Source organism: Coptis chinensis, chromosome 9, assembly GCF_015680905.1.
Source record: "Coptis chinensis isolate HL-2020 chromosome 9, ASM1568090v1, whole genome shotgun sequence".
Lineage (NCBI taxonomy): Eukaryota > Viridiplantae > Streptophyta > Magnoliopsida > Ranunculales > Ranunculaceae > Coptis > Coptis chinensis.
The window spans coordinates 51,166,102-51,187,087 of NC_141464.1; the positions used below are offsets into that span (position 1 = coordinate 51,166,102).

The 20,986-nt window shown below is 36.8% G+C and overlaps 1 protein-coding gene across 1 annotated transcript; it reads left to right on the forward strand.

Moving 5' to 3' along the window:
* Positions 1-3,074: 3,074 nt before the first annotated feature.
* Positions 3,075-17,377, forward strand: LOC147476551 (uncharacterized). Its single transcript, XM_086582615.1, has 21 exons — positions 3,075-3,214; positions 3,398-3,539; positions 3,848-3,904; positions 5,353-5,380; positions 5,671-5,793; positions 6,411-6,522; positions 6,621-6,658; positions 6,759-6,812; positions 9,253-9,321; positions 9,407-9,523; positions 9,663-9,731; positions 12,868-12,947; positions 13,337-13,465; positions 13,548-13,833; positions 13,931-14,026; positions 14,131-14,298; positions 14,375-14,480; positions 14,596-14,732; positions 16,456-16,580; positions 16,688-16,870; positions 16,971-17,377. The coding sequence occupies exons 2-21, from the start codon at positions 3,445-3,447 to the stop codon at positions 17,008-17,010; spliced, it is 2,112 nt and encodes a 703-aa protein (XP_086438741.1). The 5' UTR covers positions 3,075-3,214; positions 3,398-3,444; the 3' UTR covers positions 17,011-17,377.
* The last annotated feature ends 3,609 nt before the right edge of the window (positions 17,378-20,986 follow it).

The window sequence follows — 20,986 nt, forward strand, 5'->3', positions numbered from 1 at the left end:
AACTTCATTGGCTCCTGTATCTGTTGCGCTTCAACATTGGCAAGTGAAGCTTTGTGTAATTGCTATGGGAGCTCGGCTTTCAAAGACACCCCCAGTGTCTTTCTATTTCTCCTTCATCATTTCCTTTACCGTAACGAAATTACACTTTTCTGACTTGGACTGATCTTCTCTTATTTCGTGCAAACCATATGCAGTGGGAAACCTGATTACTTGATAGAATTTACTTGGCACTGCACGCATATCGTGAATCCACTTTCTACCAAGGATTACATTGTGATCCGAATGATGCTTGATAACCACAAACTTTGTCATCACCGTTTGTGGTCCAACTCGCACTGGTAACTTGATCTCCCCAGCTGGCTTAGTGGAGCTTCCATTAAAACCATATAGGTTGAACTGCGGTGATTTTAAATGCGATTCATCGAGACCGATGCCCGTAAAAGCTCTCTAGAATAGAATGTTAACCGAGCTACCGCAATCCACCAAGACCTTCTGAAAGTCATATCCTGATATTCGTATTGTGATTAACAAGGCATTATTATGTGGCAGCATAACCTTTGACAAGTCGTCAGGTACGAACATTATTACTCCTGGGATACTGGCCGACACCAGACTCTGATTTACTGGGATGGGCTCGACATTGACCTCGAGAACTTCTTTCACTGTCGATATCTTTCTTATTTTGTCTCAAATAATCTTCTTCTGTGGTATCTCCCCTTTATAGATCATATTGATTATGCCAAGGGATTTTTCATGTATGGTAGCAGTCACCACGAGTCTGACATCAGCCCTGAACTCTCGCAACTTGCCCTCTTTCATCAATCTATCAATTTCTTTCAACAATTGCAAACATTTGTTTGTCTCATGATTTTTGACTTTATGAAAGTGGCAATAAGGCTTGCCCTTTATTTTCTTGAGAGTGTACTTTGACCATATTACAAAATCTTCTTTCACCACCCTCCTTAAAATATCTTCAGGTGTGGTATTGATGGCGATAATTTTTTTGGGATCCAGCTCTTCTTTTAGTGTTCTTTCATACCTCCTTCTTTGCTGCGGTTGGTTATCTCGAGTTGTATAATTCTCCTGAGGTCTTTTATTGGCTGATCTCGGGGAGTCTCGACTCTCATTTCAATCTCGATTCTCCCTGTCTTTCTTTCCTGACTCCGATACTTGCAGTACAGTTTGCACCGTGGCTGCTTGTATCCCTTCTTCCACCCAAATATCTCTATCAGCTTTGTCATACAATTCCTGCAGACTTTTAACTTCCTTGCACAAGAGAAAATTTTGCATATCTGATCCTGGGACCAGACCCGTTTGGAAATCCATGACAGCCGTCATCTCCGACTCGTCAAGCCTCTCCACTGATTGGGTTTCGGCCTTGAATCGGGGCAAAAAATCTTTCAATGACTCCTTTCCTTGCTTCAATTGAAATAAAACCGATACCTGCTTCGGTTTTACCCTTTGATGACCATAGTTCGTGAGGAATTTCTCCTCAATCTCACGAAAGCAAGAAATGGTCCCTTCTGGTATCGAACAGAACCATTTCAATGCTTTACCTTTTAAGCTTGAAGAAAAAGATCAACATAGCACCGAATTCCAATACTCAGTTCCATGGTATATCGAGAACTGGTGTTAATAGCTGAAAAGATGGTCCATTGGGTCTATAGTCCCATCATATTGAGTGAATTTAGGATTTTTGAATTTTGGGGGTAATGGCATCCTTTCTATCTCCTTTTTGAGAGGGTTTCAACCTATGTCATCAGCTAATTTATGAACTGAGGCTGATACTTTTTCCAGCAGCTGATCCCTGAATTGTCTCTGCATCATTTCTTGCACAATCTCTTTCGTGATCGACTGTGGTGTGCTTGTTTTACTTTTTCCTCTTGTACCACCTTTGGTGTCTTTTTTGCTATTGACTGTATCTCTTCGAGATGGTTTTTCCTCACTTCCTCGATATAGCTCTTCCTCACTACTAGGGTGCCCGAACTCAACTCAACCCCATCTTTTGCATATAAATCTTCCATTTCACACCTCTCATTCTTTTCCCTCACTACTTTGTTTTCTGCTATCAGAGCCTTGTTTTGTATTTCCAACTCCTTAAACTTCTTTAACAAGACTTGCAAAGAAATCTCTTCCTCATGTACCTCTTCTACTTCCTCCAATAATCTACTTACTGAACGTTTCTCATTTTTAGATGCCATTTTAGAAGTACTTCCTTCATTTGCTGCTATTGCATTGCTTGTTGTAGCGTGCTTTAGAGCTGTTGTGTAACTATTGATCAGAGAAAAACTTCAACCAAAAAACTCACACCAAATTGATCAGTGAAGTTGCACAATACAAGGGAGAAATACAACATCCTCTCATATTCTCTCTCATTCTTTTTGTTCTTGATTTTAAGACCATTGGATCACACATCCAACAGTCCACGGACCCTCATCCCTATGAGGATATCCTCGTGGTGGTAGCTAGAGCCTTTTGTTTTAGTCCGTTCAGGAGCCAGCCCTAGACACACACGCGGCCCTCCTCCAAAAGGCACATATGTGTAAGGAGTTGGTCCTTTTCCTTCGGACCTTGAAGGATCAAATTTCTCAGGATCTGAGAAGTATTTTGCATTTTTGTGTATAGCGCTCCAAGAATAACTGTAACAAGTTATAGTCAAATACATTTTACTAAAATGCTACCTAGCTAATAAAACATTTTACTAATACGTACCTTCCACCCTTTTGGGATTGAAAATCCTTTGTAAGTGTGAAGTCTGTTTTGGCTTCTCTAAAGGCTCCGGGAGAGGGAGGCCTGAACCTCAGCACTTCAGTTGCAACATTCCATGAATACTTCATCTTTCTGATGTCCATTTGTTCTAATATTGTAAAGCACATGTTATATATATTTAATCTAAAAACGTAGAAATCTTAAAGACTTTGATCGTACGAATAGTAGTCGCCAAGCCAGAAAAAATACTACACCTCCATTTTAAGCTCTGAATAAAACGGACCATCGTGCCTTGGACCCCTATTAACAGCCTTGACCATCGAACCATCCATAACCGAATTCACATAGGAAAATAGTTTTACCAGGGAAAATCTTTAAAAAACAATTGGAAAAGTTTCCCACTAAAAACACACCCAAATAGAAAAAAATTACACAGGAAAGCAAAACCAAAATCTTCTTCTTCTCTCTGCAAACCAGAGAGAGAGATCTGAAATTGACGAAACAAGTAAGTCAATTTTACATTTACCCTACAACATTAAACATTTAATAAAAAACCTAACTTTATCTTTGTTTTAATAATAAATTTGTTACAGTGTCACTTTGTAATTTTGAGTGTTTGAATAGACAAAATGCTTCACTTTTAGTTCAAGTGTGAGTTCTCCATTTCTTGATTTTAACTTTTTTATAGAATCGAAGAATGTGGGAATAAATAGGTGGTTCCTGTTCTTGTTTAGTATGGCTGATGCGGCAGCGATATCTGATGCTATTGGTTCGAGATTTACTTCTTTGGAGCTCATTGGTAAAGGTTCTTTTGGTGATGTTTATAAAGGGTATGTCTTTCTTCTTGTTTTCGTGTTGCATTTTGCAGGGCAAACACAATGTGCTACTCATGAAGAATTTTTTTTTGTTAAAGTGTTAATAAGATTTGTATGGATTGAAAAAACTATTATAATGTGAGGTTGGTTTACGGAGACTGATTTGCTATACTCCTAGACGCTCTTTTACATTTAAGCAGTTTTTGTTTAGTCCATATCAAAAGTATTCAATTCATTTGAGAAGTAAGATTTTCACATAAATCCTGAGTTGTTGGTTTCCTATACTTTGACTTAATATGTATTGTTACATTCTCTCGTTGCAGATTTGATAAGGAGCTAAACAGAGATGTTGCTATTAAAGTTATTGATTTAGAAGAAGCGTGAGTTTAAAGCTTCTGAAATTTTCTCTCTTTCCTTTATCCTTTCTAGCTTCTACTGTTTCTTATTGAAGTCTCTCTATTAGCAAGAACTACTTGATTCATACATATATGCAAGCTTAGTTTTTAGTGGAGTTAGTGGTTTGTTGACAACTAACATATATTTAGATAGAAATGTACTCACTGTATGAAATAAGGAAAAAGAGAACGGCAGAAACATAGAATGTACAATGAATAGGTGGAGATTAGAAATTGATTGTAACAAAGATCCAAACAAACACAGTGAAGAGGACACTTTTGGAAAAAGCGGTTCATTTCATGTTAACTTGTTTTGTTGATGATAGTGTAATGTTTTACACCCCTTCACTGAGTGAATTGCTTACAATGTATAGTGGAGGAGGATGCATTAGGTTTTGTTTATCATCGAGTTCATTAATACAGGTTGGGGTAGCTTGAACCCTTTTAATTTCTTAAGAAAAAAAACTAGTTAAGTTGAATAAGTGTTGAATACTAGGAAAAAGTGTAAACAGTTATAGGTAATGTGTTGATGTATTGTACTGTATGGAGTTTTAAGTTGATGCTGTTGTACAATAAATAAGTGCATTAGATATTTCTATGTATCATCAACGTCTTCGTGATGATTCATAAAAAAGCAAAGGACGAAGGTAGATTCATATGTCAAATCACTTTTTTTTTGGTATGTTCTGTTGAGAAAAAGAAAAGGAAAAAGAGAGAGCCATTAGTTACTTCTCTTTCCAAACCCTTAACATGTTATACTATTTGAATTTCTTTTGCAATGTCAACATTATTTGGACCCGTGGATGGGTTAGTCCAGGTTCGGTGAAAGGTGTGTTAGCCTCGTGGTCTTCAGATTTGCAATCTCAAAGGGGAAGACGTATATGGAAAATGATTCCTTTTGCGGTTTTGTGGGGCCTATGGATGGAACAGAATAGAAGAACTTTTGAGGGTGTTATGGCTTCTTTGGAGGAAGTAATCATGTCAATAAAAGGTCTCTTATTCTTCTGGGCCAAAGCTCATGAGGAAACTAGTAACATTCCTTTTGAGCACTTTGTGTGTAGATGGGAAGATATTTTGACTTGAGAACGGTGTTTTATGTTTCTTGTGTACATTTGTTGTTGTTCTTTCATTCAGTTGGTTATCGATGTAAGGATACCTCATCCTACTATTCCTATGTTTTTATTTTTATATCAATGAAATATCTCTTTACCGATAAAAAAAAAAAACATTATTTGGACCCGAATTTTTTTTGTTACAACTTAAACCTTCACATACTAGAGGTGATTTGTATTGGCGAGTACCGATCAATACAAGCAAATAGTGTCGAATTTTGAGAGCTCTTTGTTCATATCATGCCCTACTGTATAATCATTTGAAGAAAATTACAAAAAAGTTTGATTTAAGTGCTCATTCACTTTGTTGGTTTTATGCAGAGAGGATGAAATTGAAGACATTCAAAAGGTAATTCCTTGATTACAAGATTTTTTTTTATTTAATTGTTTTTTTTTGCTCGGTAAAAGTTAAATTGTATTAATCAAAGAAAATGTAGGTCAAGATAACCTACCATTACAACGGAAATATAAAAACAACCTAAAAATAAACCAACCACCCTCCTCCAGACTCTCTATACATAATATCTTCCCATCTAGCTACAAATTGTTCAAAATGAATGTTTCTTAGGTCCACAAAAATTTTACTCCAATCTAATTGTCAACTGCTAGTTTCTCTAATCTAAGTTATTTTCCTTCCAGGAAATTTCTGTTTTATCTCAGTGCCGCTCGCTGTATATCACTGAATACTATGGATCTTACCTTCACCAGACTAAATTATGGATTGTGATGGAATACATGGCCGGGGGATCTGTTGCTGACCTAGTAAGTTGCTTTAGTTACTTGCTTTACACGTTTATGGAATCAGTCTTAATTTCTGTTTCCTTATGTTAATGGTTTCTGCCTTCTTAAATGTATCTCTCCTTTTTTCTATCACAATTATACATTCTCTAAGCATAGAAAGCTTTGTAAGTGACAGTCCTTGGTGTAAGAAATGGTTTTTATGGAAAGGAGATTTAAATATAGTATACCCACTGTGTTGTTTGTTTTGATTAGGGGGTAATTGCAAATAGCTTGACTTGAATTAAGAATAAATAGATGCTTCCAGGAGGATGCGGAGGTGATCTCTTGATATGATGTACTTAAAGGCAGCTTTTTTTTGTTCGAAATATATAGTTCCTCAGAGTTTCTTCATGCTCCTTCCTCAAATATATCTGAGCCTTTTTCTTCTTTGTGCTTGCATGTCTATATGTTAGTGTGGCCTTTTGTAATTTACTAAAACTTTTGTTAAATGTCCTTTCTGTGTTTCTATAGCGTGCTATTTTTCTGTAACTTATTTATCTATGGATGAATTTCGGTTCAACTGTTTGGTAATAATGTGACACTAGTTTGGTCGCGAGAATAGAGATGTTTCTATGCTCACATAATTTGTGCTCCAACAGATTCAAGCAGGTCAGCCACTGGATGAAATGTCTATAGCGTGCATTTTACGTGACTTGCTACATGCTATTGAATATCTCCATAATGAAGGAAAAATTCACAGAGATATTAAAGGTTACAAGATATATTATTTGATTTCCAAGTTTTATATGCGCTCATTTTCAAACTATCACTCTAGGAATTGACATGCTTGTTATAATTTGTCTTGGCAGCGGCGAACATTTTACTAACTGAGAGTGGGGATGTTAAGGTTGGTAAATCTGTTTATAATGTATTTTGGCAGTGGCGAGTACTTGAACTGGTTTCTATGTTTGAAACTTCCAACTCTAACCTTACTGACTTTGTAACAGGTTGCGGATTTTGGCGTTTCTGCCCAATTAACACGGACAATATCACGGAGAAAGGTGATGCTACTTCCTTTAGTGAAAACTTATGATTGATTAGACCTTCATAAATATAGTGATATCATTAGAGTTTCTGTTTTTCATCCCCAATTTCCTGGTTCTTCTTTAGAGTTTCTGTTTTTGAGTTAGCATATAGTGATATCTTTTCCCAAAGTTTTATAATTTTCTTTATTGAATTTACATATGTTTGGTAGCTGAGCGTATGTAATGCTGTAGTCCTCTGTCAGGAACAAATCTTTTTTTCTCGGTGGCACCATATCAAACTGTCTTTATTCCATGTTGAATCATTAATTAATGTTTTATGAATATTGTGGGACTATTTTCTAATACAATTGAGTGGATCCAATACCTCTATGAGAAACCTAGGATTATATTTTACATCACCATCGAAGTAAAATATGTGGTTTTTAATTTACTTTCCAACTTTTCTATTTTTCTATTTTTTTTTTTTTTTTTTTTAGTTTAGGAGCAGTAAGTGATTTTGATTAATGAGACCTCTTAAATATTTGGAGCATCCAACTTAATACCAATTGGTGATGATTGGAGAAGCTCATGAACTTTTATGCTATACTGAAAGGCTTTAAACATCCCATGTGGGAGTATGTTAAACGTTTAAAGATGCTCCCGTACATATTCTATCAAACGCGTTATGCGAGGCAAGGTGGTGGACTGTTCACAAAAGCCTTGGCAGTGGATTGTCCAAAAATGCCTAGGCAGCCTAAGCAATGCCGAGGCGTCATGCTACATTGTTTTTGAAAATCGTTTGTTCTATAAACTCAAAAAACAACAAGTCATATGGTAATTTCATTATATCTTATGATCATAATTAGATTTCGTGGTTTTGTTCTCATTTTTAAGTGGGATTTAAATTTTTAAGGGAAGCCATAATAAGGCAAAGTATTAAAAGCGCCTAGGCGGTGCCTTTGATAGCATAGGGTGTTACTCGAGCATAACACATGGAGTAAACAGGCCCTTCGGGCCATTTACAAGTTTGCTCTGATACCCCATCTTAAACTTTAGGAGCTTCCAACTCATAACCAATTGGTGATGGGAGAGACCTAAGAATTTTTATAATATACTGCAAGGCGTCGAACATCCCATGTGGGACTATACTAAACATGTCAACAAGTTCTTTCATCTATAGCTGGGAATCTTATCTTAACTCTTTTGTTTTCTTTATTTTTCGTTATTTTTCTATCTATAGATTTTTCTTAAGTTTTGTTATGAATATAATGGGCTATTTTGTCAAGAAAGAAATAGGTGTGTGTGATTGCCTTTGCGGGGGAAACCTTTTATACTTAAAATTTCATCTTAAGACATTTCCACGACTATAAACCTTGTGTCCATCTATGTGGACCTATCTTACATGGACACACCATATTTCAAAAATAATCCGTGTCGGATACGTATCCATGTGTCTGCTTCAGACATATTGTATGTAATATACCCCATTTTCTTATATTTTGCCGTGTCATACACTTCGTATCCGTGTCGGATACGAACACACACACATATCTGTGTCAATGGAACTTACATGTGGATGCTTTAAATGTAACGAGATGGCTATACTGAAGTCATCCTGAAATGCTCACACAGTATCGTCTCCTGGGTGTTGGCTCCACAAAATGTGCCTTCATCAACTTTTAACCATGTTCAACTTTTTTTCAACCATGTCTATTACTCTATTGTAAACTCTATCATTTATTATTATTATGATCATCATCATCATATGAAAGTTTTCATCATTTCATGACCGACATAGATGGCCCACAAGGCTGACTGTTATTTTCTTTCTGAGATGTGCATTATTTGTTGTAGCAATTACATGAGTGTTACTTCTTCAAATGTAACAAGATGGCTATGATGAGTTAGCCCAAAAATGTTCGAATAGAAATAACATTCTTGTCAACTTGGTGTTGGCTTTATGGACTGTGCCTTCCTTTGTGTTATGTTTAAATCCATGTCTATCTTCAACTCTAGACAATGTTGTGTTTGTTTTGCAATATACAAATGTATTTTAACTCATGTCTGATGCTATCCATCCTATGGTGGTTGCCAATTTGTCATCATGACATGACCCTCTTGTATGGGCCACGGGTGACTACCATTCTCTTTTTGAGATGTAAAATTATTTGTCTTTAAATATTTTTAAAATGACATTTTGTCATGTTCTCTCCCAGTCTCTCCCTATATTTTGTGTTCCCTCACCATCTTTTTTTTTTTTTTTTTTTTTTGTTTTCCCATATGGGGCTCCAGTAAATTTACTTTATTTTTTTTTCTTTTGACTTTTCTTTGATGGATTATTGCTAGGAAAAAAATCTATGTTCGGTCTCGGACTCCAGGTCCCACACATTTTTCCCTTTTAGATGATTTATCATGATTAACTCGTCTTGTGATTGGTTTCATTAGATAATTTTGCTCACACATTTAAATTGGGCAGACATTTGTAGGTACACCATTCTGGATGGCTCCAGAGGTAATCCAAAATTCAGAAGGATATAATGAGAAGGTGCTTCCTTGACTGTGTCTTGTGTCGTTTGTTTCTTGTGACTTTAAGCCACATGTTTCACACGTTCAGGTTTTACTTGATCCAGGCAGATATTTGGTCTTTGGGAATTACAGCTATTGAGATGGCAAAAGGAGAACCTCCGCTTGCAGATTTGCACCCAATGAGGGTTCTGTTCATCATACCTCGAGAAAGTCCACCACAGGTCTCTTCTTTTATTTTCAATGAAAATTAGTATTAATTATTACTATAATGTTGGTTTATGGTAAACTACGAGATACTTCTCACAGGACAACTGATCATTCTTTTGTATTTTCACGGTTGCCTTTGTTTACCTTGTGCAGCTGGATGAACATTTTTCCCGTCCTATGAAGGAATTTGTTTCACTATGTTTGAAGAAAGTGCCTGCTGAGGTATATTTTCGACTTTTAGATGACTACCTAAAAACACTTTTTGTTCAGCCCCCTATCATATCAACTTTTTATATTTTTGTTAATGAATTAAAGAAAGTGAGATCTTTGACCAAGCTAATAACAGTTTACATTTGATCCATTCCATCCCTGTATTATTGATTGGGGATTAATGTGCATTTTTAGCATCATGTGGATCCAAAATCTTCAACAGATTTCTGGTATTGTTTAACATCATGGAGTTAACATTATTCAGATATGAAAAATAATTTTGGGGGGTGGGGGATAATTTGAGATGTGTTAAAAGAAATTCAGCATATGCTCTAGAAATTAGTTCTCTGTACCAAATTAATACTGAAGATAGTTGTCTTTCCTTATTTCCATATCACATGGGCCCACAAATATCATTGATTCTAGGCAAGTCTGATGGACATCGTCAATAAGGTTGTTTCTTAAGTCCTTGCTCTTAGAGTTGAATTAGTCTTTCCTCAGTCTGTTTCATTTCTATTTTTCTTTTATTCTTATCTATGAAGATAATTTTATGTATATCCAATAAAAAAAAAGTGAAGTAGGACAAAATAGAAAAAAGAAGATAAAATCTCATGTTGGCAAAATGCAGAGAAACAAGCATATTTTGGCACATCCAATGAAAGGCTCCCACAGAATACAAAGTCCGAAGGGGACGATTTTGCATGCACATGTACTTGGACCAACTATATACTCTTTATGGAGACAATCATCTCCATGGACACCATTTCCTTGTTAAAGTGTTGTTTGTTCCTTTCCTACCAATAACTAGCGAAGGAAAGGAACATGGTTTATATCCTTCTGCATGCTTGAGAATGGACTCTCAAGTATCGTGAAGGTAGCAACACCTTTGGCGAACCTGGACTAATCTAATGGAATTCCAAGAAGAAGCATAAAGTTATTCCAAACCAGTCAATTGAACAGACAACGGATTAGTGCACAAATTTACAATTGATAAATTTTGCCAATTATTAATTCTCTTGGACAGTGATACACAGAAGACAATCATTCTTGATTGCTTTCTTGAGCATCCATTTCCCAGTATTATGAATGCCCAAGCTTCTACCTATACTGTAAATGGTCAAGAACCAAAGAAAATAGTTGATTTTGGGAGGAATCTTTGAACCGCATAAAATATACTTGCAAAGTTGTGTTGGGATCTGATAGCAGAGAGAAAAAGTACCAAGGTCTAGATGAAAATGCCCTTTCTTGTTGCACAGTTTATCTTTCTGTTCTTTTTAAACACTGAACACTTCCAAACCCAAACCTTCTTCCAAATGAGTTCGAACCTATGTTTATCATTTTGTAATCCCATAGGAGGTGGAGACGGTGGAGCGAAGTTGAAACCATTAAGCCATAATTAAAGCTTTGGTATATCACGGAAGAAATTTCTATGACAGAAGGTATGCTGGGCTTGGTGAAGGGTTGGTGGTGGAGGTCATTACTCATGACATGGGGATTTTCATGTGTTGCCTTGGGGTGGGGGGGGGGGGGGGGGGGGGGGGCGAGTGTTGTTAATTGAAAGCTCTGATGGATCTATTTTATCAGGCTCCCATTCCACGTGGTGAGTCCAGGTCATTTCAGAAATTGCAAAAGCGTTTGTGGTGGTCAGGGAAATAGTTTGATGGACAGCCTCGAAGCTGGTAAGGTGCTTATAGAGTTGGGATCACCATGATTGAATTTTGAAGACGTATTTGTCAAGGAAGGAGACCAAGTAGTGTGTAAAAGTTATGTTGGAAGATGATGGATACTGGATAGTTCTGGCCGGATTTGGGCAGTGGGGAGAGAGTGGGAGGTGGAAGATGATGGTGATTTGGCAAATACTGGTAAGATGGAACCAAGGTGCCAGGTGAAGAAATATGGTCACTAGTGGCCAGGCACAGCCCCCTGATGTTCTAGCACCATTGTAGCCGCTGCAGCAGTCTTGCAGAAGCTGCGTCTCCTCGTAGAAACAGCTCCTCCTCATCCTCCTTAACCTTTTCTGTTCCTTTTTATCATTTTGGTTTTCACAAAATGTGAGGTGGTTGGGTTGGCATTTGGACACGGACTTACGAGTTGCGGTCTGCATGTGTGTACCATCCAAAACCCCCCCTATATCTGATAATTGGGTTACCGATAGTGTAGTTCCTTTGGGTTAAATGTTTGGAGTTTCTATGGATTGCAAAAGTGCAGGGGATTTGTTAAAAGCAATCAATAGCAGGGCTGTAAAAGAAGTACAAGTTCTAAAGAAGAAAACAGAGGTGATTTGGAATGGCGAAGCGGGTTCTAATGTCAACTAAGAACATTGAACTATGCACTGCTAATTGGGATTGAAGTGTGCATGGCTGGGGTTCTTATTCCTTCTGTTGGAAGACCTGGAAAAAATGGGTGTCACTTAGTGACATGGGTTACTGATACATATTCTGTAGAGAACTCTATAGTAGTTCAGCAGCATTGTGTTATCTGTAAATCACTTAGGTGGATTGGGGGTAGGGGTTTTCTATGCAGGTGGGATGCCGTAGCGGCTTAGTCTATGTATGGTTGCTTGTATCACTTGTAGAGTGAATCTCCCACACTACATCACAATTATTAAATATAATATAATCTATTGGTTTGTTGATAAAAAACACAGAGAAGCTCTAGGTCAGAAAAGAGGAGAAACAGAGAGAAGATGAAAATAAGAGTATTTGAATTAGAGATTGAATGCCCTGTTTCTCTTATTTTGTCCTGGCTGAGAGAGGAACTGAACAAATGGAAAGAATGCTGGGAACTAATACTTTGTAGAGCTCAGTTTTTTCTCCCGCTTCTATTTATAAATTATTCCTGGTGCCCACTTACGTAAGACAATAATGACGGGTGGATAAATTTGCTTGGACGTAATTGCTGCAAATGCTTATCTATTTTCCATGTGGATGGGATGGGACACTATATGGTCGAAGTTAGTGCAAAATCGTGTTACAAGTGTATTAGCATTTTGGTGTTTTTGTGTTTTTAGTTTGCTATTCTCTCTTACTTTGAATTCAATTAATAAAGTTGAAAAGAATCTGGTTGTTAATTTTTCGACTATGATTAAAATTAATGGCAACTTACATATCTCTCTCTGTTTTCCTCTCTTCTATTCACTTAATTTCAGAGGCCAAGTGCAAAAGAGCTTTTAAGACATCGGTTTATCAGAAATGCTCGGAGAAGTCCCAAGCTTTTGGAGAGAATAAGGTACATCATATTGCTAATTGCTTAAAAAGTAATAAAAGAAAAAAGAAAATTATGCTTGGTAAGCCAAAAGGATCAGAAAGAAAATTCTGATCGATTTAGCTAATTATTGAGCTTTAAGACGGTGATTCATCCAAGAAAATAAAAAAGGAAAGGGGGGGGGGATTAGGGGTGGTCTGTTTTTTGTATAAAATTTAGTGAAAGCTGCGGTCTGGTAGGGGTAGCAATGACAGAACCAAAGCCCCTCCAAAACACATCTCTAGCGTATGAAGTTTTCACAAGCATATCCAAGACTGCTTCCATGTTATCTAAATGGTTAAGTGCACTTGAAGCTTCTTTGGTTTTGTGCTGATCTTGTACATGCTCTACTTTCCTTTTTGTTTGCTTGTTAGAGAACGTCCAAAGTATCTAGTAAAGGAAGATGATGACACCCCTGGAAATGGTCTTGGAGAATTCGGGGATGGATCTGGCACTGTAAAGGTCACAAGAAATATAAGAGATGAAGGAACTGTTCGAGCCAGGTGCTTTTTTGTTGTTTAAAACTTCTTGCATCTTCTATCTCAGTGCTACCTCTATTTTACTGACTTTATTTGTTTTCTCTAGTCCAAAAAAGTCCCTCGGAAATGATGGCTGGGACTTTGGTACGACTGCTTCACTAGGTACTGGAACTGTACGTAGTTCTGTAAAGCCACCTCAGATTGGTGGAAACCGAGAAAAGAATTTTGAATTAAACAGTCACGCTTCTCCGAGAAAACCTCCAGACAAGGAGAGCCTGTGGTCATCTTCAAGTGGAACTGCAATTCGGGATTCATTGCTGGAAGTTTCCCTCTTTAAAGATGCTAGAGATCTACGGGACAATGAAGTTGAAGATGATTTCGTTGATGATGATGTAATGATACAGACACCCAGAGAACATTTGTATCTAAGTTGATATGATAAGCTTTATTCCTGTAAATTTCTGAAAGTGTTTAGTGCTCATATAACAGGGGGAGGAGGTATCTGTTAGTGGGTCAGGGACATTCGTTGTACGATCTCCCAAAGGAATAAAGACATCATCTTTTTTTGGTGATCATAGTACAATGGTATGATTTTCATTTGTATAATGTGACTTGTATGTGAGTTCCACCATGCACATTTGCTTACAATGTTTTTTTTCATTTCTTATCTGTGATGTTTGAATGTGTAGATGAACAATAGATACCTTTCTTTTGAGGATGTATCTTCTAGTGGCACTGTTGTTCTTCGTGGTCAAACTGATGAACCTGATACTCCTCGAACTCCAAAATCTAGACTAGGAATCCAAGAGAAGTCATCGAGTGCTTCACTTGAGGACAGTGAAACAAACCTTGCAGAGGTTGGTATTATTATGTATTAGTTTGTCGGTCTTGTGAATCCACTAGTGTGTTTAAATGGATCTTCATTTGTATCAGGCAAAGGCTGCAATACTAGCGGGATTCAGGAAAGGAAATGCTAAGGAACGGTCTGTTCTGGGCAAGCTCAAGAAAGATGGACAGGAAAATAAACTAACAGATCAAAGCGACATATAGCCCTGCTTCGGTCCAGGTAGCTCTTCTTTAGCCACAAATGATTTAGAAGCATTCAGAAAATGAATGAAAATTACTATTTCTAAATTATTTCATAACGATGTCAGAGGTTCTCGCCGAATATTTTGACGCACAAAAAGCACTTCCGCTATCTCGTCAAGCAAGTGAAAATGAAGATGGTGCAATACTTGCTGCTGCTGCATCTCCTGCATTGTCAAATTTGCTTATCCCTTCACTGAAAGAGGTGAATATAGACAGACATTGTTATTCCTACAAGTCAGAATTTACGTTTCCATTTTTAGTCACTACTTCCATTCCTTGGATTTTTATCGGATAGAGTTTACAATATCTCATCTAGGGGTAGAAATATCAGAATGGAGAAGTGTTGGCGAGGGTAATCTCCTTGGTGAGAAGATCAGCTTATATTCACGGTTCATACTCAAGGTTCCATAAAACCTAGGTTACATTGATGACGCAGACGCACGCGTGTCGGTGTCTGACACGGATACAGAGTGTCGGATACGGCGAGCAGTTGAAGATCGACACGGGGACACGGATAGGAATAATTAATTTATTTTTTAATAATTATAAATTTATTAAATTAGATGGTAAATCAGAAATTCGAGGTAAATTAAATACAATATGTGTCCGTGTGTGTCCGACACGGATACGGACACGGACACGTGGATACGTATCCGACACAGATTTTTTTCAAAATATGGCGTGTCCATGTAACCTAGATAAAAACTATTACATGGGGAAAATTGAATTAAATTAAGGGCAGGTTTTGAGCAAAGATGACTTTTTAGATTTTACTATGAAGATTATCCTTGAAAGAGACTAACGCTTACTGGAAACTTCTGACAAAAAAATGGATTGTGTCTGGAATGAACATAAATTGTTATCTTAACAGACTGAGACTACTTGAATGAGCTGGAAGGAAAAATCATTTCCATCCGAGTCCCTCAGCCCCATGAGTTACATTTATGGTGTTATAAACAATAATGTGTATATGCGTATACTTGCAGCCCTCTTGCAGCTTTATTAATAGTTAATGCATATCATGCTTGCACTTCTGACATTTCTTATGAAACTAATGCTGTTGGATATTATTCCAAAGGACTCCATTTTGACTCGTAGATTTTTTTTCTGTCGTTAATCTTGTTTCTGAAAGTTGGTGCAAGGTGTTCATTCTGTAGCCTGATTGGATACCAACTTTTTATTATTATTTCCAAAGCCCTTTCAAAGTCCATTTTCAGTGTGTAACTCCCTAATTTAAACTGTGTCTCGTGTTCAGGATTTCAATTAAACGTCCTACATTCCATGAGAGGATTGTTCCTGCATTGCATTTTTCTTGTCTATGATTTAATATTCTTAGGTAGACTGTCTCCTGTTCGTGGTTTATTTCGAACGGATGAGAGGCAATAAGAGGATAGGTGATATTCGATAATCAATTAAAAGTTCTGATTCAAAACTAACTATAGATTCTTTTATAAAACAGCAGTTACAATCTTCATGGTACAACAGGACTCTTGATTTGGAAACCATGTTGGACTCTTCTCCTAACTGCAGATACCACAAACCCTAGAACACCTAGAGTCTGAAACAAAATCCACAAAGCTAACTAAGAGTAGACTCCTAACTGTTTGAATGTCCCAAAACAAAATTTGTGCTTTAATTGTTATCCTGCATCAGTAGTTGAGTACATTACAGTTGTTGTCTTTAGTCTTTACCCTTGTTTCCTTCTCCTGACTTGTTGGCCCTTCAATTTCTATATTTTAATGTAAGCTTCAACATCCCAAAATAAAATTTGTTTAATTGTTATCCTGCATCAGTAGTTAAGTACATTACAGTTGTTGCTCTTTATTCATGTTTCCTTCTCCCGACTTTTTGTACCTTCAGTTTCTATGTTTTTATGTAAGCTTCAACGTGCAAAATTTAAACGAGTCTGTTTCCAAATAAATTAGGCTGTTGGTGATGAATCCGAAGGATCAGTTGTACGTGCTCTGGCAGATTCACTCGTGTATCTGGAGCGTGTGAAGCCTGGCTCATCTGAAGCCATTGTCAGCAGGTTACTTCAGCGTCTTGGAAGGTTCACTAGTTCTTTAATGTGCTTGTTGATGTTGTTATTTTATGATTTTGTGCATGTTGCAATATTTAGGTATCTTCGTTTAAATAACCATGGTAGTCACTATGCAGCTCAAAGGAAACGTCCTTGGCAGGCCTTCAGGAATTGGCTACCTGTATCTTCTCGAAGAACCTAAAGGTTCCGGCAGAAATAGAAAATGCAAGTTCGGAAGCTATGAACAGGAGAAAACAGCAAAATGCAGAACTCCCTGGGAATGCAAATTTAAGTCCACTTGCAAGGTTCCTTCTCAATAGGTCGGTTAAGCGCCTGTCTGCTTTGCCCTGATTTTTCTTTTAGCATGAACGGGAATCTCTAAAACTGGCCAAGTACCTTATTTATTATTTTATCATGCAGATGGCAAGGACAAGTTGCAAGAGATCTCAACCCAGTCTGAGGAAAATTTTAACCACATTCAGTGATGAGATTTTGTGTTATTTATATTTGTACATTGGTGTTATTTGTTATTTAGTATGTATATATCATTATCAGAAAGCCATAGTTTTCTCTCTTTGGCTTTCAGCAGCAGCATTTTGCTGTATAATTTGTTTGTTTATGTTCTTAGTTTTCCTTCTTTTTTACCCCCAAGCTAGTTGGGCTGGGTTCTTGTGTGTCAATTTTATTGAAAAAAAAAATGTAATGAGATATAAGGGCATTCGGCAGATTGTTGTTATTGTTTGTATCTAGTACAATAGAGCAATCAAATTTTGAATAACATGTTACGATATGACTTGAGCTATATTAAAAGCATGTTGGATATTTTACCTTCAGTGACATGTATCTGTGGGAAAGACAATCTCTAGTGTTATTGACCATTATTGATCAAAATTTACACAGGAAAAGGCCCGAGAGTACCAATGCCTCTCACCGATCAGTGATGATCCGCAGATGAGTGAAACTTATTGACTCAGGTATTGAGTATTAAAAGAGAGGAAGAGGAATCAAATGCTACTGGATATAGCTGCAGCATTTTGTCTGTCAAAGAGTAGCAAGCAACCCAGTCTGTCTCAATTGAGTTTTTCCATGTGGTGGTGATTGAATTTACTTCTTCTAGTCGTTTATTTCACTGTCATTTCCTTTCATTGAAATCATTAGTTTCATGAATCCCACCCGAGGGACATCCAGTCTCGCCCCCAGCTTCTGCTGTAGTTTACACGCTTGTGGCTCATTACTCGGTCATGCAGGCATTGCGAAGTTGGAAAGAACTAACGGCATACCCAACGCAGACACTCAAAGGCTCAAAGGCAGAGGACCTATCAGATTTTTTAAAAGGTGTATTAATTATTAAAGGCACTTTAATGTTGAACGACATATAGTCATCAAGAAACAGGGCCCCTAATTTCGGGTTAAAATCACCGAAAAAAAAACACCTCCGTTCTAAAATCACCCACTAGGACATAGTTCAAATGAAAATGACCGAAAACCATATTTGACGTGAAAATAACCCTCAAAGACAATTAACATTGACCAGGCTGTTTTTCAGATATTTTCATTCCAATTATACCCCAATAGGTATGGCACACTGATTGTGCATACTGGCAGTCATACCCATTAGGCGTGTACGTTGATTATGCATACAAATCTTGGCATGCAAAACTATCAATAAATCAACTTAACAAAACAGTTCAGTTTCATGACTCGCGGCTGGGATTCAATTCCAGGGTATAAATCGAGGATCGAGACGAGTGTCATGATGACAGCCCATGAGTTGGATTAGAAATTAATTAGATTCTTAATTGTTAAAAAAACTCTTGGTGTCTCCAAACTTGGGAATATCTTCGTGAAACCCATTGGTTTTATTTCGTTCTCCCCCCCCCCACCCCAAAAAAAACACACACTTCACTTCTCGACATAGAAGAAATGGATTCCCTTTGAAGTCCGTTTGTGTACATGGATCTCTCTCTCCATTATTTGTGCGTTGGTATATTTCGTACTACAGATCTTCGTCGAGCTTTATTAATCGCGACTGGGAAAAAGTATACATCTCATTATGTCAATCTTAATCTTATTCTCTCTACTCTGTCTACCTGCCTCTCTTATTTTAGTATCTTCTTCTACTTCTGATCAACTACTAAAGCTATTTTTAAGTTTCTACCAAAAACCATTTATTTGTATTATTTCTTCATTCAATTTCTCCAATTTGCTTAATCATCTTATTATGTTTATTTTTATTTTTATTTTGTGTGTTTGTGTGTGTTTGCAAATTCAATCATATTATTTTGCAAAGTTTAATAGTTTTTCTAATTTACACTACCGGTTGATATCAAGGGTGGATTGGGAGGTGATTTGATTATCCAATCTTTTTGGTTCTTTCTTGGGTCTCTATGGTTCTATCCCCTTACAATGTCTTCATTCTTCTGAACTGAAATTTATCCTTGGCAAAATTGATTTGACTTACATCAAGCGCCTCAATATATACACCATGTTATTTACTTTGTAAGAAACGTTCAAAGTTGTTGTCATGTAAGTTGACGTGACTTTTTGTTTGATAAGAATAACACTTGAAATAAAACTATACAACTACTACTTATAAACCAAAGTGTCCCCATGAGTTTTGGATATAGTTTTGTGTGGACTGATCAACTAAACTAGCCAAACCTTTGTATAAAGTAGCACTAAGTTGCTATTGATTTAGATGTAGTTAAGTTTTGCCAGAGGTGTAAGCTGCTCTATGCAGTGAACCAAAAAGGTATAATAGAACGTGCCTAAATTACTTGAAAAAAAAAATAGATATACATGTTTCTTTAATTGCAACTCTTCATTTGTTAGTTGGGTACTAAGACCTCTACTCTCTATGTAGTGGAAGGAGTGAGTGAGGATTTGTGAGTGGTGATATTTAAGTTTTTAATCATCTGTACATATCCTCATATATATAAGCCCAAATCCATTTATTTTATTTTATTTTTATTTTTTATTTTTTTTAATGTATATATGGCTGTTGTGACATGAGCTAGAAAAGGAGATGCGAGAATAAGGAATAGGGTCAGGTCAATAAATCTTCTAGCATGTGTAGTACCTTATATTCTAAACTACAATCCAAAGTAAATCATACTGAGATAACAGACTTGACTTATATAGAGAATTAGCTAGAGTTGTAAATGACGGATCATGTAATCGATATGATCATTCATTGATACGTGGTATCCATACTTTTAGTTCTTTCTTTTGTTATTTATTCCCACCTTTACATTCAAATGTTGTTGTAGAACTACCAAATTGGTTCGTCATGGCCATGGGTCTAAGCATCGAGGGGGTTATTATAAATCATGCATGTTCATATAGCTTTGTAAACTTTGGCACATATTCATTTCTTTACAAGCTATAATCTATTATGAATGAAAACCAAAAGCATAGTCTATCGTGCATGTTCACATTGCTTCATAAACTTTGGTTGTCGTCTCTCATGGATGAGCTTTTGTAGGCTGTGAGCCTTAATTTATAAGTTTTTATGCGTACTGTGTTTTGAAAGTAAATTTTGCATATCTTCTCAATCAGGCCATTAGCAAAGTTGACGAGATTTTTTTGTCATGTTTGAATTTAATTGTTAAGTAGTAGATACTGATCATATTTTAGATGTTCCTATCTATCTATGTCATCTTTTTTACTTACACCACACTTCACTTCTCTTAAATGTTTTCATTTGGTTTGATGGTTATTAGATTCACTATCGATGATCTTTGAATGGGCCGAATGTTTTTGCACCTTGTCGTTAAATGTACATGTGCCATAGTTTATTTGATTCAACTATCTAGACCCTTGGTATTAAATCTTGATTACCGTTACTTTCTTTGATTCTACGGGATCATGATTTTTGTAATAGAGGAATGGTTTCTTGTCACGCCCCGAGACCACACACACACATCCCGAGGACGAGAAGTGAATCTCGAGGCTGACACCCAATTCTAACGAAATTTCGGCAGAGTTTCCTTTAATTAATCGACATTCGTAAACCCTAAAACCTGTCATAACCTGGAAATCCTAAACTACAACCTTCCAACAACCATATATATACAAACCAACCTTCTAAACAACATTATATACATCCACCCATTGTTTAAGTGTAACTGCTACTCAAATACATCAAGTATTACATCAAAATGAGCGAAGCTCTCTCTATATATACAACCAAAATGACTAGACTATCTCTATACAACCCAAAAATACTGAACTTGACTTTGTCCTCGTCAAGCATAAGGGAATCCTCCCAAATCCCCATAACCATCATCGCTAGGGTTAGGAAAAGCCTCCTCCTCCGGTGGGCTCGAAATGTTAAGTAGGATGAGCAACAACTATGCCCAGTAGAAACGCACATAACCAATAAATAGTCTACTTATAGAAAACATTTAAAACATGCAGGGTTTCTATAATAGTAT